Here is a 26,399-nt window from a genome sequence, read left to right as displayed (position 1 = left end):
ATAATAATAATAATAATAATAATAATATAATTCATATATTGTATTATATTATATTATATTATATTATATTATATTATATTATATTATATTATATTATATTATATTATATTATATTATATTATATTATATTATATTATATTATATTATAATTTTATAAAATTTATATTTTTTTTTATTTTTTTCTTTTCCTTTCCAAACTTAAATAACTTTAAGACCCGACAAAATAAATTATCTAAAATTAATAGATTGTACATGATCTTTGGTATAATTTTAGGAATTCAACTTAAGAATCTAAAATTATTACACTGTATTTTGTATCCTAATAATTAGGGGATGTTAAAACTAATGGCATATCTTTAGAAACTGTTCAAACAATATAATATATTTTGTATTTAATTAAGAATTATTGTCTACAAATACACTATATTCGGAATATGTAATATTTTGTTTGATTTTTTTATCTCAACAAATACACCGATATGCCATAATCTTAGGAATCTAATATTAGAAATGAAAAATTAATGATTTCTCATAGATAATTTAGAAAATAAAAATGTTAAAATTAAGAGAATGTAAAGTTAATATTATGTGTGTTTTTTTGGTAAATAATTTAGAAAATAAAAAAATGATGTTTTTCTTGCCTCAAATCAATATCCTTCAAATTTTTGTTCGCACGACCATGTCGGTTTTTTTCTCCGTTTCGGTTGATTGTTAAGATCGCCTTCCACGGTTGCTTCAAATTGAATTTTTTTAATTTATTTTTCTTTAATTTCTTAATTTTTATCCTAATAATTAATTATTGTATTGTATTTGTCATGATTTTAGGAAGTGGTTGAATTTTGAATTTAAACTTAACTAATTTACCAAATATAATTATTTGCATTATATTTGCCATGATTTTAGAGAAGGATTGGTATGTGGTGCATAAAAAATTGAATCTTTTAAATTCTTTTTCTTTAATTTCTTAATGTTTATCCTAATAATTAATTATTGCATTATCTTTGGCATGGTTTTAGGGAAGGATTCAATTTTGAATATATAATTCTAAAAAGGAAAAAATTGAATATTTGAAATTCTTTTTCGTTGATTTCTTAATTTTCATTCTAATAATTAATTATTGCATTATCTCTTACATGATTTTAGGGAGGGATTCAATTTTGAATCTATAGTTCAAAAAATAAAAAATTGAATATTTGAAGTTATTTTTTTGTTAATTTGTTGATTTTTATATGATAATTAGGGGATGTTGAAACTAATTGAATATGTTTAGGATTGTTGAATTTTTTTTTTTTTTTTTTTGATTTAGTTAATAATTATCATAATTGGTGTGTTTACAGATACACTATTTTCGTGATATGTGGTATTTTGTTTGATTTTTTATCTAAAAAAATAAACTGTGTTTATATATGGACAATTGTCATCCGTGAAGGGGTAATTTCGGGTCAAAAAGATTAGAAAATATTTATAGAAGTTAGTTTTGCCATAAATCATTAAAAAAATAACAATGTGCTATTTTTCTATTTTCTATTCTCATATTTGCTATTTCCACGAATTTTCCTTATTATTTTCATTAAATAATGATTAAATTACTCATATATATATTACCCTTAAAAACGAATTCCTCTTTAAGAAGTGGTTTAAAAGTACTTTAATTAATGATATTTATATTTTCCGTAATGACACAATTAATTACTATTTATCACTCATTAAAACCAATTATTTAATATTGAATCAATATTTGATCCCAAAACTTAAATATGTGAGTGAGTGAAGGTTGAGATCTATCTTAAATCGTTGATTCATCTAAATTTTTAAGCTAATTGTTATTTTTTAAAAAAAAAAAACCAAATGATGTGACACTTTTTTTCTCCTCTAAATTCCCTTTTTATCTATTTTTTATCAATGATTTTAAAAACTAAGTAAAAATTTAAAAATTAATTAAAAAAAAAAAGAAGTTAATAACTCGCTTTTGTTATTAAATTTGGGGAAAGAATACAACTAACTAGTTGTTGTAGATAAGTAATATGAAAATTATAATAAGAAAATGGAGAGAAAAATGTAATTTTTAACGTTTAAAAACCAAAAGTAAAAATTGAGATAATTACCAAACATGAATTATTTAATTTGAAAGTTGGGTGTATATATATAGAAATATAAGTGTGTGCTTTGTTTAGACGAATAAAAGCGAGAAGTAGTTGTGTGTGAATACATAATGGAAGAAAACATTGAACTGGTTGAAGCTCAAGCTCATATTTGGAATCATACATTCAAATACATCAACTCCATGTCTTTAAAATGTGTAGTTGAATTAGGCATACCAGACATTATCCACAACCATGGCCAACCCATGAGCCTTTCCCAATTACTTGAATCACTCCATATTCATCCCTCCAAAGCTCAATGCCTTAGCCGCCTTATGCGCCTCCTCGTTCATTCCGGCTTCTTTGCACAACCCCAACCCGACTTCTTCTCTCTCACCCCGCCCTCTCGTCTTCTCCTTCGCGAAAACCACAAAACAGCATTCAATACCACGCCCTTCTTGCTTCTAATTCTTAGCCCACTCATGATGTCTCCATGGCAAACCATGAGCAAATGGCTATGTAGTCAAGACGATGATCAAGATCAAGATCATTATTCAACTGCTTTTGAATTGGCAAATGGGAAACCGATATGGGATTATGTTAAAGAAGAAGAAGAAAGTTGTGGTTTCGGGAAGCTATTCCATCAAACAGTGGAGTGTGATTCTCGATTAATTGGGAAAGTGGTGAGTAGTGAATGTGGAGAGATGTTTGAAGGGTTGAGGTCATTGGTTGATGTTGGTGGAGGTGCTGGTGCTATGGCTAAGGCCATTGTGGAAGCGTTCCCACATATCAACTGCTTTGTGCTTGATCTCCCTCAAGTTGTTGCTAACCAAAAGCCAAAACAACACATACAAAACCTACACTTCATTGAAGGTGACATGTTTCAAAAAATCCCACCAGCAAATGCAGTCCTATTGAAGGTATATATATATATATGTACGTGTGTCTTTACTCCCTAAGTATTTTCTTACATTATATATGTTTTATACTGACATTTTTTCACTTCACGTTAATACTCGTACATGGATTAATAAACAACAATTAGAGTCTTTTTTTTTAATCGATAAAAATTCATAGAAAAAAAGTTATTTAGTTACATCTCAAGCTACATCTATCTTTATATTGCACTAAAGTTATACACATATAATTTATTGTCATATGGATAAATTATTTTTAATACTTTAAATATCTTAATTGATTTGAATATATGTGAAACGGATAATTTACACTCAAATCTAATGTATAATACATTGTTATTAAATAAAAGTATTTACAACTCTAAATTATACTTTGAGAAGTTTCTAATAGTTAACCTGAGTAACTTTTTTAATTAATTTCTATTTTATGTTTAATATATGCCATTAAATTTTTAAAAAGTGTTTAGCAAGTCTATAAAATTTTATTTTGTATATAAAAATTCCTTTGAATAGTCTTCGACCTAGTCAACATTTTTAAAAATTTGACAATTCTATTGTATACCCAAAATTGAAAGATTTAGTTAAAATGATGTACTTATTAAATACATTTTGAAAGTAATTAAACTTCATGCATACATGGTGAAAGTCATGTAAATTGTAAGGATTGTATAAGATTGTTTATAGAGAGAGTACTTAATATTCCTTCCACTTTTGGGGTGTGTGTTTGATTATTAGTCAATTCTACACGATTGGAATGATGAAGAAAGCATCAAGATATTGAAGAAATGTAAAGAATCAATTCCAAGTAGAGGTGAGGGAGGGAAAGTAATAATAATAGAGATGGTGTTGGAAAAAGAGTTGGAACAGATGAAGAAATCATCAGTTGAAACTCAACTTTGTTGTGATGTGTTAATGATGACAATTTTCAGTGGTAGAGAAAGGAATGAGAAAGAATGGAACACTCTTTTCTTATCTGCCGGTTTTGGTCACTACACCATTATTCCTATATTGGGTTTAAGGTCTCTCATTGTGGTCTACCCTAATTAATTACAATACCAACTTCTACCCTCTTTCCCAAAGCTAAGTCTCATCCCATTTGCCTTTACCTTGCAAATATCCAATATGTATAATGTCAAATCTTTATATTGTAACAAAAGATTGTGAAACAATAAGACAACTTTTTGTTTTGTTTTTTTGTTTTTTAATATTCTTTCTCCACTCCTTTTTCAATCATGTGGAATTAATATAACAATAGTTGTGGATATGTGTGTTGTTGTTAAAGAAGAAAGAAAATAACCCTTTTTTATATATGGTTACAATATGTGACTTCACCATCATCTAATCTAAAACTACAACTCCTAAATTTGTTCAATCCACTTCGACTCACCTTGTCTAATTGAGATAATTTTGAATGTTTTTAAAATCATTTTTTGAGTTTGAAATTGTTAAAATTCATTTTTAACATTTTTCAAAAAAAAAAAAAAACATGTATAAAAATTATATTATCCTATATATAAAATATAATGTAACACTCAAATACGAAGTCTTTTACAAGTCATTGTCATGTAACTTTTCCATCATCTTTGAAATAATTTATTAAAGTTATAATGAGACTTCCTATTTTTCCTACCACTTTCTCCAAAATGTTTCATTTAAAGAATGAATGACAATGGAAAGTTAAGTTCTCCTCTTTTGTTGTCCTCTGTTAGTGTTTCCCGATGCCTAACGTCTAAAACTCTATCATGAATCTTCTTCTCTCCACCCACACCCACTGTCTCCCCATTACCCAAAAACCCTATCACGCATACCATCGCCACCCACCATTTAATAATCTCCCTCATGTTCGTACTACGACTGTCGAGAATTATGCTGATTTATGCGTAGCCCACCAAGTGTTCGACGAAATTCCTATTTGGGATACTTTTGCATGGAACAATCTGATTCAAACCCATCTCACCAATGGAGATTGGGGGCATGTAATTTCAATTTATCGACAGATGTTATTTCGTGGAGTTCGTCCTGACAAACACACCCTTCCTCGAATTATATGTGCTACACGCCAGTATGGCGATCTGCCGGTTGGCAAACAGCTCCACGCTCAAGCCTTCAAACTTGGGTTCTCCTCTGACCTTTATGTACTTACTTCCTTAATTGAGTTATATGGGATTCTTGACAGTGCTGACACTGCAAAGTGGCTTCATGACAAGTCCACTTGTAGAAACTCTGTTTCTTGGACCATTTTAGCTAAGCTGTACTTGAGGGAAGATAAACCCAGTTTTGCTATAGACTTGTTTTACCAAATGGTGGAGTTGGCGGATGATATTGATGCAGTGGCTTTGGCCACGGCCATTGGTGCCTGTGGTGCTCTCAAAATGCTGCATCATGGAAGAAACATCCACCATCTCGCAAGAATTCATGGCTTGGAATTTAATATATTGGTCAGTAATTCTCTATTGAAAATGTACCTCGACTGTGATAGTATCAAAGATGCTCGTGGGTTCTTCGACCAAATGCCGTCCAAAGATGTAATTTCCTGGACAGAACTTATCCATATGTACGTTAAGAGAGGTGGAATCAATGAGGCCTTTAAGCTGTTTCGACAAATGAATATGGATGGAGAATTGAAGCCTGATCCTCTTACAATCAGCAGCATTCTCCCAGCTTGTGGAAGAATGGCTGCACATAAGCATGGAAAAGAAATTCATGGATATGTGCTTAAAAATGGTTTTGACGAGAATCTCATTGTCCAAAATGCTTTGGTCGACATGTATGTCAAATCTGGATGTATCCAGTCTGCATCAAAAACTTTCTCGATGATGAAGGAGAAAGATATGGTTTCGTGGAGCATCATGACTTTGGGCTACAGCTTACACGGTCAAGGAAAACTTGGAGTCGGTTTGTTCCGTGAGATGGAGAAGAACTTGAAGATGCATAGAGATGAGATCACTTACACTGCAGTTTTGCATGCTTGTACTACTGCAAACATGGTAGATGAAGGGGATTTTTACTTCAGTCGCATTACCAAACCAACCGTGGCACACATTGCTCTCAAGGTGGCTCTTTTAGCTCGAGCGGGGAGACTGGATGAAGCTAGGACATTTGTAGAAAAGAAGAAACTTAATAAACATCCTGAGATTTTGAGAGCATTGCTCGATGGATGCAGGAACCACCGTCAACAAAAACTAGGCAAACGAATCATTGAGCAGCTGTGTGATTTGGAGCCTCTAAATACTGAGAATTACATTCTACTTTCGAACTGGTATGCGTGCAACAAAAAATGGGACATGGTTGAAGAGTTGAGAGAAACAATAAGAGACATGGGATTAAGACCCAAGAAGGCTTACAGTTGGATAGAGTTCTGCAACAAAATTCACGTGTTCGGGACAGGGGATGTATCCCACCCGAGATCACAAAACATATATTGGAATTTACAGTGCTTAATGAAAAAAATGGAAGAAGATGGTTCCAAGACGAATCCTGAATTCAGCTTGCACGACGTCGACGAGGAGCGAGAGTGTGTTCCAATAGGACACAGCGAATTGTTGGCGATTTCATTCGGGCTGATTAGTACAGAAGCAGGAAGGACAATTCGTATTACAAAGAACCTTCGTGTATGTCATAGTTGTCATGAGTCTGCAAAGTTTATATCCAAGATGGTTGGCCGAGAAATCATAGTAAAAGATCCTTATGTTTTCCATCATTTTAAAGATGGCTGCTGTTCTTGTGAAAACTTTTGTTAGCTTTATGGATGGTCGTCGTTGGTTATAATTTAGAGACCTCCACTGCTCTCATTTGGGTGTAGCTTAGTTCTATAACGTTATGAGATTTAAAAATAAACAAATTTTCAGGAGAAAGACTTTGGTACAATTTAGTAACAATTTTCAACAAATGGTTTGATAAAATCCTCGGGAGGTCTCCTGCTGCAAGGACTATTTAGGTATATTTTATCGAACTATATGGGATTTAATTATTTTTATAAACAAGCCAAATTTGAAATCTAGAATAGGGACCTCAAATTAAGTAGATAAGAAATAGTTAATTAGTTTGTCATTTCAGCACAAAATAGACGAAGTTCTATAAAAATTAAATTACATCTTGTTCCCTTCATCCGAAAACAGTACACTAAATTCTCAAGAGAGGGTAGCACATTTCAACTCAGTAACATTACCTACCTATTTCCTATTTTCTGCTATTCCATTCTCAATTGTTTATCCTAAAATCATCTGGCAAGGTTATGCCTGATTAGTCCATGCTCTTCATCTAGCACAAAATTAGCATTTGAAAAATGTGTGCTGTTGAAGAATGGTTTCAGATCATAAATTTCATGCTCTTGTGCCTGCATCCAATCAAATGTGTAAGTCGCGATTTTATCTATCTACTTTAAATAGAGAAAATAACCCCAATATCATTACCTTGCTTTGTAGGTCTTCCAATTTCACATTGATTTGGGTAAGCTCTGATGTGGATCCACGAACAATTTCCTCAAAGTGAAGTGCATTCTTCACAAGCTCTCGGAGAAGATATAGCAGCAGTTCATTGTAATCCTTCTTGAAAGTCATATACTTTCTGAAGCTCTGCAAGATACCAAAGATCCCTCAATTTAACATGTAAAAGTAAAATCAGAGCGTAGTTGATGGTTCAATTATGAAAATAGGAAGGGCATGGGAATTTCGGGTTTATCCTTTGACTTGGCCAAATGGCCTTCTTGACATAATAGAAGCAATGAGAATAATTAAAAGGTAACTTTGCTCGAAACTTTTCTTAAAACATATTGGCAGCCACATACTTGAGATACTAAAACTAGTTATTCTAACAAAAATATGACACGCCCTAAACCCTAAATACAATTGTCTACCACTAAATTATCGAAAATTGAACAGGATATTAGCACTAGCAATACTTGTCGTCAAGTTTCTAACGGAAATATTCCTCATGGGAACCATAGGGCCTTGACCAATCAATCCAGAATAATAAAAAAGATCATATTGGATTATCTTATACAGTAATATTCGAAGATTCAAGCAGGAAGCTATAGATCGAGGAAACCAACCGGTCACTTCTTGTTTTATTGAATAGTCATTATCAAGGATTCTAGATTTATATGACAAGCAGAGAGAGAGAGCAATTATCTCCTTTAATACCTTCTGCAGAGCTTTCTGCACTCCAAATTTCTGGGTCGAAATGAAGGAATCAAGTAATACACGAATTGCCATATCAACATCTTCTTGTGTGACGTGTTGTCTAAGGTGCATTCTTGCATGTGCTTCAGACATGCGTATCATTGACTCTATGTGCCTAACTGCAATCGGAACTCCTTGCCCATGCTATAGTCACGTTACAACATGATAGTTAATAAGCAAAGCTTCTATCGAATAATAATAAAAATAGAACGGAGGCAATAGAGGCTTACAGAAGATTCCCTTCGTAATTCTGCATAGACATGTGTTAACTTGTCCAAATCAGCATCGTGCAACCTTGGAAAAACATTCAACTTGGAATAAGTTATGTACTTCCTCAACAGATCTTGGGGGAGCACCTGGAAAATCAGTATTTTGAAATATTAGAGCAAAATCCCACATATGACATACTAAGATGATGATAAGTACATGTGTATGACCTCCGGATCCAGTGGCCTTGCAGTGTCTTGACTGTCCTCCTGAGATTCATTTATAGACTTGTCATCGAGAATGCCTCCCTTTGGCTGTGATTTGAAATGACTATCAACCACAAACGTAGCAAGCATCTCATCTGCTACAGAGTCTACCACATCCTGCAAATGATCAAATTCCTTTTCGGTCACAATCAACTTCCATGATTTGAAGAAAGAAGCATGCAGTTTCTTGAAACTTACCTTAACAACGCAGAGGATGTCAAATCGAGAAATGATAGGATCGGTCAGCTCAACATTCTGTGAAAATGTTTTTGAGGAGTCGTACCTATAAAAGGTTAGTTGATTAACATAATGCTGTAATTCCAAAATTTCAAGATGTAAAGGATGATTAAAAATTAAGTGATCACTTTTTGTCCCGGAGGGGAGGAGTGTACTTGGTCAAATACAACAAAAAAACATGAATATCCCAGAATTGATCAAGTGACTTCAACCATTTATTATTCATATATAGGTACCATTCGACTTCTTTACTCGCATGATTACAAGTAAAAAACTAATGTACATGCCGTACCTTCCCCCAATTGGATTGGCAGCAGAAATGACCGAACATCTGGCTTGAAGGGAAGTGACTATTCCAGCTTTTGATATGCTAATACTCTGCTGCTCCATTGCCTCGTGGATACTCACCCTAATCACAGATGAGAACTTTAATTCCGACACACCAAAAAAGACTTTCTGGACTGGGTAGGAAAATAAATGGATTTGCAAAATGCAGAATGTGAAACGACGGGTTGTTTTCCCTACCTGTCCTGATCATTCATTTTGTCAAATTCATCAATAAGACAAATTCCTCTATCGGCTAATACAAGGGCACCTCCTTCAAGAGTCCACTCCCTTGTGACAGGATCCTTATGCACTGCTGCTGTCAGTCCTACAGCTGAAGCTCCTTTCCCTGTGGTGTACACTGCTCTATGCCCAGTTTTCTCAACATACCTGTTAAAAATATAAACTTAATTATTCAAGGAGCTGTAGACCAGTATGTCATTTATGAAGTTTATCCCCGAACTGATAAATGTAGCTTACTTGAGAAATTGTGATTTGGCTGTGCCAGGATCACCTAATAAAAGAACATTGATATCGCCTCGCAATCGGTGTTTCCCTTCAACATTTTTTTCTTGACCTCCAAACATTGCAAGAGCAATTGCTGTTTTTATGTCTTCGTGACCATAGATTGACGGTGCAATGGACTTGATTATCTGTAATAAGTTCATACCAAATTGAAAGACTTAATTTTAACATAAAAGGGATTTACTCATTAATTTCTTAATATAACTAACCCTTTCTCCAATTCTAGGGTCTTTAGCCAACTCCTCAATCTCTTCCTTGTCTTCCTGGGTAATCTTGTAAGCAGAAAAAAGATCTTGCTTCTTGGTAATATAATTTGCTTCAACAACAGTGGAAAATACAGGAAAGCCGTTCTTTGTGTTCAATGATAAGTCAAAATTATTTGTATAAATGCCTGTGACTTCCTGAAATCAACCAGATTATAAATAAATAGTCTGCAAGTGTTTCAAATAGAAAAAGAGCGACATAATCACATAAAGGGAAGGGAACATACAATTTCTTCGCCAGGACGAGCACAATCAATTAGATCATTCAATAGTATCACTTCCTTGTACCTAGGAAGTCGACCAGCTGGCACAATTCCTGGGCTTTCTTGGAGGGTTAGCTTTTGATAATTCCTATACACAGTCTGCAGCATAATAGTCAAGAATGTCAGGAATTTGATTGACATTCAGAGAGGTTTTATTTCACTGCAAGAAATGCTAAACAAAAATACATGACAAGGAACCATCTCCCCCATTTAGCATAGGGGAGCACCCGAAGCAGATAAATTAAACAAGTCTTTAAATGAGATTCTAAGATTCAGAACTATAACCGTGATTTCTTAAGCAAAGAAAACAATTTTTTAAAAAAAAAACAGCAAGTATTAAAGTTAAGAATTCACCTGCTCAACATTTACAGTGAATGGCCCTTTCGATTGGCATTCAGGACAAGAACCCACCTTGACCTCTGAATAAGAATTCTGGAAAAAAGGTCCCAATATTGTGCCACATTTATTACAATCATACTTCACCTGCTGCAACTGGGGGAAGACACCAGAGCGTCGGGTCACTACACCCCCAATACGAATCATGGTATTTAAATGAATTTGCCTACAAAATACAACAGTATAAAATTGAAATAGGATGGTTAGAAAAACAAGAACTATATATGAAAACATATATCTGAAAAGACGCATCATTGATCTTCCACAGTACCTTATATTTCGAATCTGATCATAGACTGGTAAATTATTAATCCGAACATAGATCTTTTGGTGGATATTTTTGTAGTTTGGATGTATGTCAAAGACAACCTTCTTTGCAACATCTTCCATAACTTCCAAGACGGGCTGGGGTGCATCAGCCAACCAGATTGCTATATTTGGATGAACAAAGATGAACTGTTTGTAATCTATCTCCAAACTGCACCTATTGGCTGCAAAGCAAAAATTAAAGCAACCAGTCTGAGAAGCATGAACATGACTCTGCAGGTCAACTAAGAAAATAACATTTGTTACAGAACAAACCAAATGTTAACAATCCAGTACAATCACAGTGAAGTAGATGCTCACCTAACACCATCTCATTTATCAATCGCATGTACTCAAGCTCACCATTTCCACTCTTTGGATTCACATATGTTTCCAAGAATTTCTTAAATTTTTTGCCTATAAAGCGCCGAACCACATCCATGGTAACATGTTCTCTAAGTGGCCCTTGAACACGATACATCTCATTCTCATTTTCATCATCATCTTCATCCTACAAATTGAGGTAAGTTGTTAATTCCAAATATGGCTAACAATGATTAGGTGTAAAATCCTAGTCCGTAGAAAGTATCGATGTGCAGCCTTAAACACCTCATATTGGTCATCAACAGATTGATCTGTCATTGGCACATCATCACGCGAGTTTTCCCTCTGTGATCTACCTGGAGAGCTTTGCATGCCATCAATGTCATCATAGCCTCTTGCACCAGCTGGAGGCCGAAAATCAGCTCTTGATCTTTTTGAAGGCCTGTAGTTGTCGTCCTCAGAGTCTGCATCAAAACATAAAAGATAGTCAAGTCCCTAAAACAGAACAAATAGGAAAAAACTAATAAGTTCGCAGTTGCCACAGTGGTCAAGACTAGTAAAGCAACATCAAGAAAATGATGCTCGTTTTTAGTTCCTTCAGGAGGTTAGACCTCAAACTATCTTCGACTGATTTTGAAATTATAAGACAATCACATTTAGTCCATGTAATAAAAACATTTTAGGGATTTGAACCATTCACAATCATTGTGTTAGCTAGAGCAGATAACCATGTTTAGGGTAGCAGCTCAGAGTGGCTTGAATACAGGACATAATGCTTCACAAGTTTATTTGATGTAGCCAAAGTTTTCTAATTTAAATTTAATGGTGTTGCATACATAAAACCTTGTGCAAGCCTTAATATAACTTCGATACAAGTTGAAATTGAAGATTTTTTAGATATTGAAACTCACCAGTAGAGTGAGTTCTCTTCAATTAGTTCTATTTATCTCAAAATTTTGTTTGGGAAAAGTAAAGCAGAAGATTCGATGTGGTGTATAATTCATATTCTCAAGCATGAACAATTCTAACATCATTATTGGAATAATAATTCGAACAAAGGGCAAGAAGAACGCGTAGCTCAGTAATGTATTGGCTACTTGCTAAGCGAGTGGAACATGCTAAAATCGAAGAAAACAGTTATACTTACGATTCAGGTAGAATAGAGTCAGCAAAAACTTTACCATGATCATGTAAGAGTTCAGGAAGCTTCCGACGGTTGAACTGAGCATCCCGATTTTCCAGTTCTATCTCAGCAGCTCGTCGGTCCCTTATAATCTGATCAAAATCCCTCTCATCCTCTAACGAATCGTCGAGGCCCAAGGACTCGTACTGGTCATGCTCGTCCATCCTTCGGTAATCGCTACAAGATTAAGAACAAAATTCATAAGATCGGTACTCCATGTGTTAACAGAGTTCAACGAAATTAAACATAAAAAGGGAGGGTCTTTGTATGAAGAACCGACTCCAAGAAATTGTCGTGGTAGAGATCCTCTCCTTCCTCCTCTTCGTCGGGGTCAGGCTCGTCGGGAAGGATGTGAGGATCGACGGCGGCTTCGTCCTCATCGGGGTAGTTGTCGGAAGTTTGGCTGAGATGAGGAAGCTGATCTGTTTCGAAACCGGCGGAGGTGGTGGGGGAATCAGGCGTGGAAGGAGGATTGCTTGAGTGGCCGTCGGGAGTGTCTCCAGCCATTTCTCAGAGGGAAAGGGAGAGGGAGAAAATGGGAGTGTGAATGGATGTGGAACACTTACACTGACCTAAACGCTCTTTACTCGTCGAGGAGGATGATTTGGCGGGAAGTTTTGGCGGGAAATGACGTGACTCACTTTCCACTTCCACGTCAGCTTCTTATTATCCTGCCCCGTTTTCCATTGTTCTTCGATACACTATTTTATTTTAATTAGGACACGCTCCGTTCAAGGTAAAAAAAAAAAAAAAGAGAGAGACTTCTTATGAAACTTTGCTAACTAAAAATCCTTTTTTTTTGTTAAGAACTATAAGATTTTTTCTTATTTCCTATGTTACTCTTTTATGTTCTTTATTAAGAAATCCACACTTACAAAGAAAAAAAAATGCAATTAATTAAGTCATATTTCTTCGAATTCTTTTCAAAAATATAACAAAACCGTCAAATATTTACATTTCAAAAACTAAAAAATCATACAAGCTCACCATGAAAATACCAAAAATGATCCGTCAATAACACGCCTAATATTTTTTGTACACGATCGTTTAAATTTCGTTATTGGTATGCGATCATTTAGATTTTGCTATAATTTATTTTTTCAATTTTTTCATTTAATTTGTTTACGCAATCGTTTAATTTGGTAACGTTTAAATTTGGTTACCCAAATCTAAACGATTTAACTTTTCAAAAATTGGTACATAATCGTTTAGATTTGTTGAACGAATTATTTCAAGATTCTATTGCTACAGGATTATTTAAATTTGACTAAACGATCATTTACTTTTTCAAGATTTTTTTGTATACAATCATTAAGATTTGGCTAAACAAATTTTTTTAATTCTTTTGTATATGATCGTTTAGATTTGTCTACGATGGTTTATTTTTTTCACACTATCGATTACTTTTTTTTACATGATTGTTTACATTTTGTTACTCTAATCTAAATGTTTTTTTTCAAGATTCTTTAGATTTTGCTATTTTTTATACACGGTGGTTTAGATTTGGTTACCCAAATTTAAACAGCATAAAAAAGGAAAAAATATAAAGATGAAAAGATTAAACGACTTAAAATAAAAAAGAAAAACGATGGAAAAAATCATAGAGAAAAAAATAGAAAAAGAATAAAGACAGATGAAAGAAATTGCAGCAAGGAGAAGAAGAAAATGGAATGGCAAACCTGAAATATTTTAAAAAATAACTAAGTTCGTGGGGTTTGTTGCACGTATCGTAAATATTTTGGAGTTTTGCTACGTTTATGAAAGTTAACGTAATAATAATAAAGAAACATTTTAAGGATATTTTTTGTCATAAAAAAAATCTATTGACTTTTATTTATAGAAAAGAACATTCCATTATTTTTTATCACCAACTACAACAATAAAGTATTATTAAACAAAATTGTCAAATTAATCTTCATCTATAAAAGTCGTCGTTGTAAATTATGATATTAAATTTCATGCATATTTGATTATAATATTAATTTTCTTAAATATGTTATGTTTTTAGAATATTCTAAAAACTTACTATATTCAATTTTATTTTAATTTTGTTGTTAAATCTCTATTTTTTTTTTTTTTAATATTACATAATGATTGAATTTAAAACAATTAAATTAGAACGGTGAATTTATAATTTTATTTATAACAAATCCATTTCACCCTAAGGCTCTAATTATACTGTTTATAATTTTGGGGTCGTGTGTATTATATATATAAATTAAACCAGCAAATCATACAAATTACCATTCAAATTTCTAAATATGTAATATTAGTTAGACAATTAAAGATATATTATGTATAACTTATTTATCTTCAAAGACTCTAATTTCAATCTATTAGCATCATTTTATATTTTCATTTGATTTTCTTTCTAATGTGCATAACTTCTTGTACATTGCAATTTTCTTCTTCTTCAATTTTATGTATATCACGAGCAATAAAATATCATCTTGCTCTGTCCATTTCATTTCTTTTGTCAAAGAAAACGAGAAATTTGTATTTTTTGCCTTCAGTTATAGTCAACTTTCTATAGGTATTTGATTGCTCTCATCTGTTTTTGTTTTAAAAAAAAAAGACAATATTAGGATTATCTAAAGAAAATACGTTCATAAAATTTTAAATATAATTATAAGTTGTGTAGATATTTAATTACCTAAAACATTTTTGTAACATATTCAGAGACGTCACATCCTAGCTACTGATATTTTCGATGCATTAAAAGTAGTTATGTGTGCATCCATTTCTCCATCAGAAACCAATATTTCGAGCATATATTTTCTAATGAAGGTCTATCTTTATTGCAATTGCTACAAAAAGTTGTTGCATCGTTATCATTTGGATACTGTCTCTGAGGGTATGTTTTATATTTTCCAAATCATAGTCTTTCTTTATTAGATATAGTGATGATTGATGTCATGAAGAAATAATATATAGCCTCCCCCATTCCTTCAATTATATTTTTTATGCTAACTACTTTAGCTTCTTGCATTCTTTTCGAAGGATTCATAATGGACAACGTTTTAGAATCAAGTAAATTTTCTCAACTCCATAATATATTTGCATATATTATTTGATTGTGACATAGATAAGTTTAAATAGAAACATAGTTATATAAATTCAGTTAAAATACCTAGCACCTAGCTCCTTCGTATTTGGAAGGTTCGAATTAATAAGAATAATACTTGACATAGTTGTCGACAAACTCACTTCCCCTAAAAAAACATTATGAATATAGAGTTAACTTATCAACATATGATATGATTTTCACATACATAAACATTATAATTTTATATTTAAGCATGGTATATACCTTAGTAAATCTCAACTTTAACATTGGTTGCCACAATTGTAGAATTATTGACAGCATCTTCTTCAATTTCTGAACCTTTATTCTCGGCCAAATCCCTCCATAATGTTAACTTCATTGTAGAACAACTTCAAAATGGAAAATTGATGGAATGTATATGAAAAAAATAACTAATGTGAATGACAATAACTTAAATAAAAATAGATAAAATCTCTATTTACATTACCTCTTATCTATAAGATAAATGTCTAATTTTATCAAACTTATGTTGTTTGAGATTTTTTGTTTTAATTTCTGTTACGGATCGTACAGAAAAACAATTCCTACAAAATCTATTCATGAAATATACTTTAATTAAAAAAATAAGTAAATGAGAAAAATAACATAAACTAACAAGTTAAATAATCAATTTACATACTTATTAATGCTTTTTTGTCAAACGTTGATGGAATTGCTTGAAATTAAAAAAAAAATCACATTTCAACATATTAAAATTGTTAGACTCTTCTAGTTCTTCGATCTCCGATGAAGGGGACAAACTAATTTCAATGTCAGGATTAACACCTGGATATTTGGTATTAACGGCTTGTACTTTTGTTCCCTATATTGATGAAAACAATGATTGAATTAAAAAAATTATAATTGACGAAGAAAAACAACTTTAAAACAAATCACTTCATCAACCAAAATGAGCTTCAAAATTGTTAGATTTTTTTCTTGACCGCAAGATTGGACGTTTGTTTTTCGAATATCACTTTAATTCTCCATGTTTTGTTGAAAGACTTCAAATCTCTAATCAAACAATATGATTCAAAAGTTGACATTTTTTTGATCAATAGACTTTTAAATATAGGAGATTTGAAGAAGATACTCAATAATGTTATTAGAAAAAAATCAAAAGTTAAAGCAGTGTTATAAAAACTTTTGAGATATCAACTCTTTCAATTTGTATTATTAATTAGAATTAAAGTAAAATATTTAATTTTAATTAATTTCAAAAATGTAAATGAAAAACCTTCAAACTTTTCACATTCTCTATACTTTTTTTTTAATTCAACTTTTCACATTATAAAACAAAACAATATAGATTATTACAAATAGAGTAGTGAGAAAAAGTCCATATGAATTTGTTTTAAAAAAAAAGATAAAATTAAAAATAAATTTACTACAAAACCAAAAGAAGATTTGGAAAACAAAACTTAAAACAATGACATAAAGTTTATCCACTTTCAAGCTTTTATATATATAGTATAGGCTAGTATTAAACACGTGTCATAAAATTGTAGCATTTTAAAGTACAGACATAGATGTATTCTAAAAAAGTTTCTTAATTAGATTATCTTTTCGTTTTATAAAATTCATAGTTATTAAGTATTAGAGAAATGCTATGTATTAACCTTTTAGCAATTTAAATTTTAATTTGTTCATCAAAATAAAGTGTTTTCAATTATACAAGTGTCAATATATAACATTTTTTCATTATATATATGGAAACAATGTATAGCAAATACATTTTTCTTTTATGGTTGATAAGAGTCACATTAGATTTAAAATGATATAATATGATAAATATAAGACAAATTATTGATTAAACACAAAATTTATATGCAACTAAATAAAATAAATATCATTTTTATTTATCTATATAGTATATATAAAAGCCTCAATGGAGAAACTTTGTTCTCTTCCTTATATCTTTAAGTTTAGTTTTTGTTTTCTAAAATCGCTTTTTGGTTATATGGTAAGTTCATTTTTAATTTTTTTGTTGTAATATAATTAATTATGAAACTCACTTCCTTCCACTGCTTTTTGAAATAATTATATTTAAGTTTAGTGAAACTTAAGTAACTAAAGTGTGAAAGACATGAAAAGTTGGAAGGTAAATGGTTTTTCCTTTACATTTTAGAAATTAACTAAAAATTAAATATCTTATATAATCATTCACGTTCATCCATTTTCCATATATTCATACTCCATACTCTCATACTAATTATTTTTTTTTCCATTTTCAAATATTTGGTATAAATATCTAATTCTTTTTCTTTTTTATTCATGTTTATAAGTCATGACAAAAGGTTAAGGTTGTGAGAAAAAAATCAAATCATGCCTTTTACTCTCTTCTAATTTTCTTTTTCTTAATTTATTTTGTTCCCTATTTTTTATATAGAAACATGTTTTGTACCTTCTTTCCTTTATAGATTTTTGCGATACCTAGAACAAGCAATCGACTAGTAAAAAAGATGCAGAGAAATTGACGAGGATTTAAAGATAAAAAATATAAAAGTAGGAGACTAAAAAGAGGATGGTAAAAAACGTCATTTTCAAAATTTCAAAAAATAATAAAGTGGCAAGGATGAAAAGAAAAAAAAAGAAAAAAAAAGGTTTTTCTATTTTTTATTATTACTTTGTACTTAAGTATGCTTTTAAGGTAAATATGTAAGATGTGCTTACCAATATAGTATATTAGGGATATTATAATTTTGAAGGATTGAAGGAAAAAAGTTTATCCTCTCTATTTGTATTATTTCAATAATATATTTTCATTTAAATTTAATTATTCATTTCAAAATGATAATTAATTATAATTCTTGAAAAATTTGTTAAATAAGTATACTTCTTAAATAGGTTAGAAAAACACAAAACATATAGAATTAGCACAAATGTCCAAGTAATAATCAAGTTAATATCTATGTCCAAAATTTCAATCCATTTAAACATTTGATATGTAATTGATACATATATAAAAGAAACATACTCATCGATCTAAAGTTTAATTAAGTGAATTATTTCATAGTCATATTATCAAATTCTTTATACCTTTTAGCTCATTTGATTTATACACATGTATTACAAATCTTGAGTAAGAAAATGTATTTAGAAAAATCATGAGTAGATAAATATAGTATACTTATCTAATTAATTAACCTCTTTATATTTAGTCAAGTAAAATGAAAAATTATTGTGCATGTGTTACCAACTAGTAAAATGAAAAAGCTGTTTTTTTTTTTTAATTTTAATATTTGCTTTCCTTTCATAGTCTTTCTTCCCTTCCATCGTCTTCTGGAAATCGTTTACCAAGTATATTATCCGCTTTGGGTGTCAATTAATGACATGTTTTTGAAATTGTTGTATAGTATAAATATTTTGACGCTTTCTAATAATTTAAAAAACACCCTTTCTTTTATTATCATTTATCATTATTTTTTTAAACTAGCACTTTGAAGGAAAAAAACCAATACAATATAGGATGTTCCCACGATACATTTCAAGCTTCTAGTAGAACGGCACCGTGTGACGTTGCGAAGGTGTCCATAGTTTTTAACCCAAGGTCTCGTTACTCCAACTCTAGCTGCAACACAGCACCGGAGAGCAGCAACAAAATTCAGAGCTCACTGCAACATCCAACCCTATATTTTCTACCCACCAACTCACCATGGAGAAGAAGCAGCTGAAAGAAATGTCTGTTCAAGAATATCTTGACAAGTACATGCTCTCCCAAAAGATCAAGGAAGCGGTCAATGCTGCAGTTAGGGCGAAAACTCCTGATCCTGTTCTCTTCATCGTAATTTCTCCTTTCCTCTTTCTCTCTGTATTGTCTTCCTTGGACATGCTGGTGGAAATTTAATTGAATTGTTTTTTTTTTTTTACAATTAATCATCGAAACTGGAGGGAATTGCGTTCAATTTATTTTTGTCATTGTTCACTCTTCGTCTCCGTTTACTTTTTTTTTTCAAACAGTCGAATCATATGGAGAAAGCAATTCCTTCGGTGATTACAAAAATTGAAGCTCGACAGATCCTTGATAGTAGAGGAATTCCAACTGCTGAAGTCGATTTATACACCAACAAAGGAGTTTTCCACGCTTCCGTGCCCAGTGGCGATCCAACTGGCATGTAAGGTTCCATGGATATTAGCATAAGCTTCTACTTGAAAGAGAACCATTATCTTCATTTTAAAAGCTTTTGTTAGAGGATATCCTGCGAACTGTTTTGGTGGCATTTTTAGTATCAATGAACAAAAAATGGCTTCCTTATACCACTCGAGTTCCTATACATTTATTTTTGGTTGGAATAAATGGCTTCCTTATACCACTCGAGTTCCTATAAGGACCAAAATGATATATTAATGAATGATGCAAATAAAAATTGTCGCTTGAGAGTGAAGCCTACGTTAAATATCCAATCTTGTGTTTCCTAAACTAATTTGCAAGTTCATACTTGGTGATAAGGCATCCCCTCCCCAAGGAAGGGTTATAAAAGGACCTTCCATTCTAAGCCAACGGTGTCTAAAAATCAGTTAAAAACAATAATTTTTGAGGATCAAAGCTTATTGGGAGGAACTTTGGAAGGAGACAAAAAGATTAGGAAGACAAGGTTTGGAGCTTGGATAAATTCTGAGAGCAATCTAGATATGCCCTCTAATTTGTATACTCTTCCTGATAGTCAACAGTCAGAGCGTATCAGTGTGTAAGGGGAGAGGAAATGTGAGAGAATAATGTTAGTTGGCGTGTGTGGTGAGAGACAATGGTGAGGTAGTTAACCATAACTTGAGTGTACATAAGCTAAATAGTTGCCGTGGATTTTGGTAGGAAATGCTAGACGGGAGGTTCTTGAAACTTCCCTTGACATGTACAGACCCCACTCACTAAAGATGTGATCTTAAATAATCTAGAGGTTAACCACTGGTTTTTTCAAAAAAAGAAAAAAAGAAAAAGAAAAAAAAGAAAAACAACAGTCGTAGCTCTTTCTGATTCTAACCAATTGAAGTGCCTTATAGTAACCTTATTGACCTATTGGAGGACAGGATTGATTATCTTCCTCTTTTGTCCATGCCTATTGATTACTTATTATTATATGTATTGCACACACATACATGTTCAATCAAAAATTTCATTTATGCCTATGGATTGATTAATCATCCAGTTAGAAGTTACAATAGAAAGAAAAAAATGATGGTTTTCATAAATTAGAAAGACTTCTTATAAAAGAAATTTGTTATGAAACCAACTGATATGGATTTGCACATATTTGCCACTTTTATTCAAGTGAAATCTCATAACAGCATATGGGCATACAAATAAAATCCAAATTGATGTTATGCAAAGGTTTGCAAGATAATAATGCAAATTGAGCATGCTAATTTATGCAATAACCTAAAAATTTAAAATATATCCAAGATTCAAAATAAAAATAAAATAATATAATTATTCATATAGTTCATGATATCATTGTCATGTCTGTTTTCCTATTGAAAGAAAGAAAGAAAAAACATATCCATTCAAATTATATTTTAAAAAAAACATGCAAAACAAAAACAATGTTTTACATGAAAGGTTATTTATCACATCACCACATATTAATTAGTTAAATCAACAGAAAAGAAACCTGTGTCCATTCTAATACAAAAACTATAAATATACATATATATTAGTACAATAGAAAACTATAAATAAACCTGTGTCCATTCTAATACAAAAATTTACCATCGCGCAATCGATTTCTCAGCTCCTCCGTAAAATTAAACGCCCCAGGAACCTGAAATATCCGAGAAATGAGACAAACCGTTACGAGCGAAAAAGTAAATTCCAACTGCTGATCGATTAAAATAAACTCGGGGAAGTTAATGCATTATATGCATCTGGAAATCAAATATTGAAGAACTGGAAGCTACATTGAGTATAAGAAGAGTGCAGAAAACCGAAATTTGTGCGAAGAAGGAGAGTGAATTGAAGCTTACTTTCAATGGAAGTGATGAGGAGCGGAAAGAATGTGCCCTAGATTTGCTCGTCGAGAGAAATGGTCGATGGCGGGAAAGGTAACCCTCCAAACCATAGACGGTTGGACTCTGGCCCAATTTCTCATCCGGCCCGATCATGTGATCATTAAACACAAAACAATTTTCTAAAAATAAATAATTCATTTATTTATTTGGAACGACAACTTGAAGGAATTGCGATCGGCTCACAGCTCGGAAGAAAGCGTGCGGCGGAGTTACGCTCTCGCTCCTGAGAAAGACAGCATACGGCTTGGGCAGAAGGGTGCGCGCCTCGCGGCTCAAGCGGGAGGGGGCGCGGCTCACGGCTCAGGCGGAAGGGCGCGGCTAACGGCTCAAGCGGAAGAGTCGCGGCTCACGGCTCAAGACGAAGGGCGCGGCTCACGGCTCAAGCCGAAGGGGCTCGGCTCACGGCTAAAGAAGAAGGGGCGTGGCTCACGGCTAAAGCAGAAGGGGCGCGGCTCGCGGCTCAAGCAGAAGGGCGCGGCTCACGGCTACAGAAGAAGGGGCGCGGCTCACGGCTAAAGAAGAAGGGGCGCGGCTCACGGCTAAAGCAGAAGGGGCGCGGCTCACGGCTCAAGCAGAAGGGGCGCAGCTCACGGCTCACGCGGAAGGGCGCGGCTTACGGCTCGGCGGAAGGGCGGCTGGGTAGAAGGGGACACGACTCACGGCTCAAGCGGGAGAGGAAGCGGCTCAAGTTATGGCGCGACTCACGGCTCTGTGGAAGGGCGATCGGCTCACAGCTCGGCATAAAGCGTGCGGCTGACAGCTCAAGCGGAAGGGCGCGCGGCTCGTAGCCGGAAGGGGATGGGCTCAAGGGAAGGATGCGGCTGGGAGATGGAATGAGATCGGGTCACGGCTCGCGGACGCCACGGCTTTCAAGTGAAGAAGAAGACCTTTCTTTCTTTTTTTATGAAGCAATGGGGAAGGTGAGGAAGAAGAGGAAAGAAGTATGGATGAAACCCTAGAGAAGAGGCGATGATGGTGGCAATTGGTTCTCCCTATCAATTTCTTTGTTCCTTTCTTTTCCCAATTTGAATTTGCCGCTCCGTCTCTTTTTATTATTCTTTTAAATCAAAATTAATAAAAAGTCTTCTTTCAAATAAGCCACATTAATTTTCGATTATTTCCTTTTTCTACCTCTCAACTTTCCATATTCTCATTTGTTGTCCTTTTTTTTTTTTTTTTTTTTTTTTTTTTTATGAGATGCATTCTGGAATATACTCGTAATGCTATATTATATAGCCAAATTTTAAAGGTTGTAGTGTTTGGGGAAAAATTATAGTCAAATCATATTACTATTCTTCATAATACATTAACATAAATTTATTTATTTATAATGATATGAACATAGATGTCTATTTTTTTTTTAACGCTTGAAGTTTGTAATATTTTTTTTTGTTCATTTTGCTATATTAAAAAGTAATGCATAAATATCTTCCTCTTTAAATAAGTTATATGTTAATATTATATGTTCACATTTCTAATATTTTATTTATATATATATATATATCTTTCATAATTCGTTTTAGGGAGAAATATGATTAACTATCTATGTTATATATAAATTCATGATATGCAAATTTAAGATACATGCGTAAAATTTTGGTACACGATTTTAACCTTTTCGATTCTATTTATAGAATGATAGGATACCAAAATAAATAATATTGTGTGAATTCAAAAATAGTAAAGTTTATGTAAATAAACATTAGACCATATTTTTAACAAGTAACTTTATCTTAATTAGGCATTTAATAACATTAGTAACATGCACGTACGTGAAATGTCAAGGTTTTATTAAAAATTTAAAAAATACATTTTTGCAAAATAAAAAATAAAATTTAAGAGATAATATTTATTCTTTTTATACCTATAACCTACTTTTATTTTTATCATGTTGTTTAGAGTTAAAAATATATCATAGAAATTCTGCTAATAAATTATTTGTTTAATAGACATATTAGGTATTATAATGTATACAATAAATCAAACATTTTTAATGATATTTTCTAATACGTATATTTTATTTTTCATTATGTTCTTATTAAAGTATATTTCTTCATAAAATAATATATACATAGTACAAATACAATATTTTCTATATAGTACAAATACAAAGTAAAGTAAATTATTAGAACAATAAATTGTCAAAATGGAAAAAAGTTTGTTAGAAGTATGTGTGTGTGTTTTTTTTACATATAGCTAATAATTTTTTATATTAATAACCATAAGTTATTAATTATCTATTTTTTTCAAAGACAACCTATAATATAAAATACAATAAAAATAAATCCCAGAATCACCCCTTTGAATGGAGAGTTATAGTTCGATCCGTGCATCTATCTACTTCTTGATGCCACCCAGGTTCTTCTTTTGGGAATAACAACTAAAACAATGCTTTATTCTATGTCGACTTCCAGAATGTGCATGGACTACAATATCTCTCTCAAATGGCACATTTTCTTTGTTTCCTTTGATCCGTATTGCCGCAACTTGATCTGTTGTAGGCATGTTGTAAACTTGTTGATCAACCTTCACATCACTTGCAATATGTATATAAATGTCTTCGAATGACTTAATGTGTTCCAAAGATCTAAAAATTTGAGTGTACGGGTTATTTTGGAGGACATTTATTAACTTCTCTCTAATTGACTCATCTAGATCTCCATATTTCAAAGTAGTTTCATTCTATTTTGCATTTCATTTTCTGTATCATAAAAATATAACTGAAATTATCTAGGACGATCCTCTAGGAGAAATGCAAGGAGATCATGATATATTTGTCCTTAGGCTCTGAATGTGTAAACTCCTTTTCTTGATGAAGCTAAATTTTTGTCCAAATTAACTCCAAAAGAAGTGAAAGAAAAAAAATACTATTGTATGCCCTTATATTCTTTCTAAAATTGATTCCCTCCTCAAGTTGAGATGTAAATAAATCCAACAATTCATTAGGATAGTTGCTATAAGAAAGTTTAATTTCTCTATTATGACAACGAAATGTTGGTGTGTCTCAAATTCAAAGCGTTTGGCATTGCAAAATGCAAATGGAGGCATTGATTTGAGTTCCATGAATAAAATCTTCCTCATGTAAATTTTATCTTTTTAAAATATGAAACATTATTTTTTTTTTTTAATTTCATATACTATGAATTTAAAGTATGAGTAAGTGATTTTTGAAAGTGTACCGCTTGTTATAGCTGTATATAGTTCTTGAAGGGAAAATGTATTCTCCTTGTTCAAAACTTCTTTTCGAATTCGTTCTCTCTCGTGCTATCTTGTTTGCATGCGTTGACTTTTGAATTTTAAGTCTTCTTTCTTCCATCGATAGCTATGTACATTTTTTCCTCTTCCTTTCACTTTTTGAGTCATTTTTTGTTTTTCTATGAATACAAATGGTAAACAATAATATTTTAAATAAATAAGTACCTTACAATATCTTTCTATCAAATATTGTAGAATGTATTATTATATATAAATATTTAAATAATGTGAAACAAAGTTCCTTTCGATTACAATTAATTAGATTAATAAGTAAGAAAAATTGTAGTATTAGTAATTTTAATTTTGCAGTTGTGTGTATTATATATATATATAAATTAAACCAACAAATTGTATAAATTACCATACAAATTATCATTCATTTTTTAAATTGGGATCTTTTAAAAAATATAACAAAACGGTAAAATATTTATGATTATCAAACGTTTCAAGATTTCAAAGTTAAAAATATGAAAAAGATGTTTGAGATGTCCAAAAATCGACCGAGAGATAGAGAAGTGTATATTTTTATTATTAAAAAACAAATGTTCTCAACATTATTTTGGACAATGTCTAAGATGAAAATGTGCAAAACTTTTTCTACTTCATAATTAGCGATAAACCAATTGAAAGTCTCCAAAAATGATAGTGGACTAAGCTTTCTAATCAGGCAAATTAAACTTGATGTTTGTTACAAATTTTCTCTAAGGATATATGAACTCACCTATTGAATTTTAATTCATCAATTGTTAAAAAAAAAGTCCCTTGTATATTTTAAAGGTCTTAAAAAAGTACTACTCATTTTAGAATTTGGCTCAAGTTAATTTAGAAATGATTTGAAATTGATAAGATTGATAATATGTTAGGATGGTTATAATGTGTCTAAATTTTAAAAGCTAAGGTATACTTCTAGTGGTTATGCATATCGTTTTGATTATTTTGACATTTAAAAATATTATTTTTTGGAAAATCAAAGAAAATAAGAACTTGTGGCTTAATCTATTGTTGAAGGCGCTATATATATATATATATATTGACCACATTAGCTTTGCAAATCAAGTAATATGGTTCCACCGACTGTTTATAGCGATTTTAGATTTGGACCTAAAAAAAGTTTTCGCATTTACAAGTTCTCTATTGATATGGCCTCCAAACCTTGTATAAAATTGTAGAATGGAACACATTAAAGATGACAAAATCAACTAAAGAAGGCGACCGAACTCATGCTTACTTTGATCTTCTTACAAAAGCCCCTACCAGATAGAGAGTACTTTTATGTGTTTGTAACTTTGTATGCTATATGACATTTAATATGATCTCATATTTTTAAGCTCTATGTTGTTTGAGTTTTGTTTCTATTTTCAATGTTGAAGCTGTCAATTAATTTAGGTTCTTCGCTCTTATTAATTATAACTTTGTAAGGTTGAACTTCCATATCTATATATTGTATTTTTCCTTCGTATATAAAGTTCATATCACCAATTTTTTTTTTTTACTTTTATACTTAAGTTAAAAGTTGTATTTATCTATGGATTTAACTTCTCTCCTTATTTTCTATTTTCTTTTTGTTTTCAACAAACATTGAGA

The 26,399-nt window shown here is 31.8% G+C and overlaps 4 protein-coding genes across 4 annotated transcripts; 2 read left to right on the top strand and 2 right to left on the bottom strand.

The window, feature by feature from the left end:
- Positions 1–2,157: 2,157 nt before the first annotated feature.
- On the top strand, positions 2,158–4,190 carry LOC103502839 (trans-resveratrol di-O-methyltransferase-like). The gene is made up of 2 exons (XM_008466953.3): positions 2,158–3,001; positions 3,734–4,190. The coding sequence occupies exons 1-2, from the start codon at positions 2,213–2,215 to the stop codon at positions 4,043–4,045; spliced, it is 1,101 nt and encodes a 366-aa protein (XP_008465175.3). The 5' UTR covers positions 2,158–2,212; the 3' UTR covers positions 4,046–4,190.
- Positions 4,191–4,553: 363 nt separating this feature from the next.
- On the top strand, positions 4,554–6,852 carry LOC103502829 (pentatricopeptide repeat-containing protein DOT4, chloroplastic-like). The gene has a single exon (XM_008466939.3). The coding sequence runs from the start codon at positions 4,741–4,743 to the stop codon at positions 6,736–6,738; it is 1,998 nt and encodes a 665-aa protein (XP_008465161.2). The 5' UTR covers positions 4,554–4,740; the 3' UTR covers positions 6,739–6,852.
- A 135-nt stretch (positions 6,853–6,987) lies between these two features.
- Positions 6,988–13,044, bottom strand: LOC103502828 (DNA replication licensing factor MCM2). Its single transcript, XM_008466938.3, has 17 exons — positions 12,753–13,044; positions 12,471–12,649; positions 11,575–11,753; positions 11,287–11,476; positions 10,931–11,150; positions 10,618–10,825; positions 10,228–10,362; positions 9,947–10,138; positions 9,693–9,865; positions 9,414–9,602; positions 9,181–9,297; positions 8,850–8,934; positions 8,616–8,768; positions 8,409–8,534; positions 8,140–8,322; positions 7,411–7,572; positions 6,988–7,334 (listed from the first exon to the last, which is right to left on the bottom strand). The coding sequence occupies exons 1-17, from the start codon at positions 12,977–12,979 to the stop codon at positions 7,218–7,220; spliced, it is 2,835 nt and encodes a 944-aa protein (XP_008465160.2). The 5' UTR covers positions 12,980–13,044; the 3' UTR covers positions 6,988–7,217.
- Positions 13,045–18,940: 5,896 nt separating this feature from the next.
- Positions 18,941–21,687, bottom strand: LOC103502827 (uncharacterized). The gene is made up of 3 exons (XM_051083779.1): positions 21,516–21,687; positions 21,262–21,313; positions 18,941–19,665 (listed from the first exon to the last, which is right to left on the bottom strand). The coding sequence occupies exons 1-3, from the start codon at positions 21,651–21,653 to the stop codon at positions 19,523–19,525; spliced, it is 333 nt and encodes a 110-aa protein (XP_050939736.1). The 5' UTR covers positions 21,654–21,687; the 3' UTR covers positions 18,941–19,522.
- Between the last annotated feature and the right edge of the window lie 4,712 nt (positions 21,688–26,399).

This window comes from Cucumis melo, chromosome 4, assembly GCF_025177605.1.
Source record: "Cucumis melo cultivar AY chromosome 4, USDA_Cmelo_AY_1.0, whole genome shotgun sequence".
NCBI lineage: Eukaryota > Viridiplantae > Streptophyta > Magnoliopsida > Cucurbitales > Cucurbitaceae > Cucumis > Cucumis melo.
Note: the sequence above shows the minus strand (reverse complement) of the source record. Positions and strands in the feature narration are given on the sequence as shown.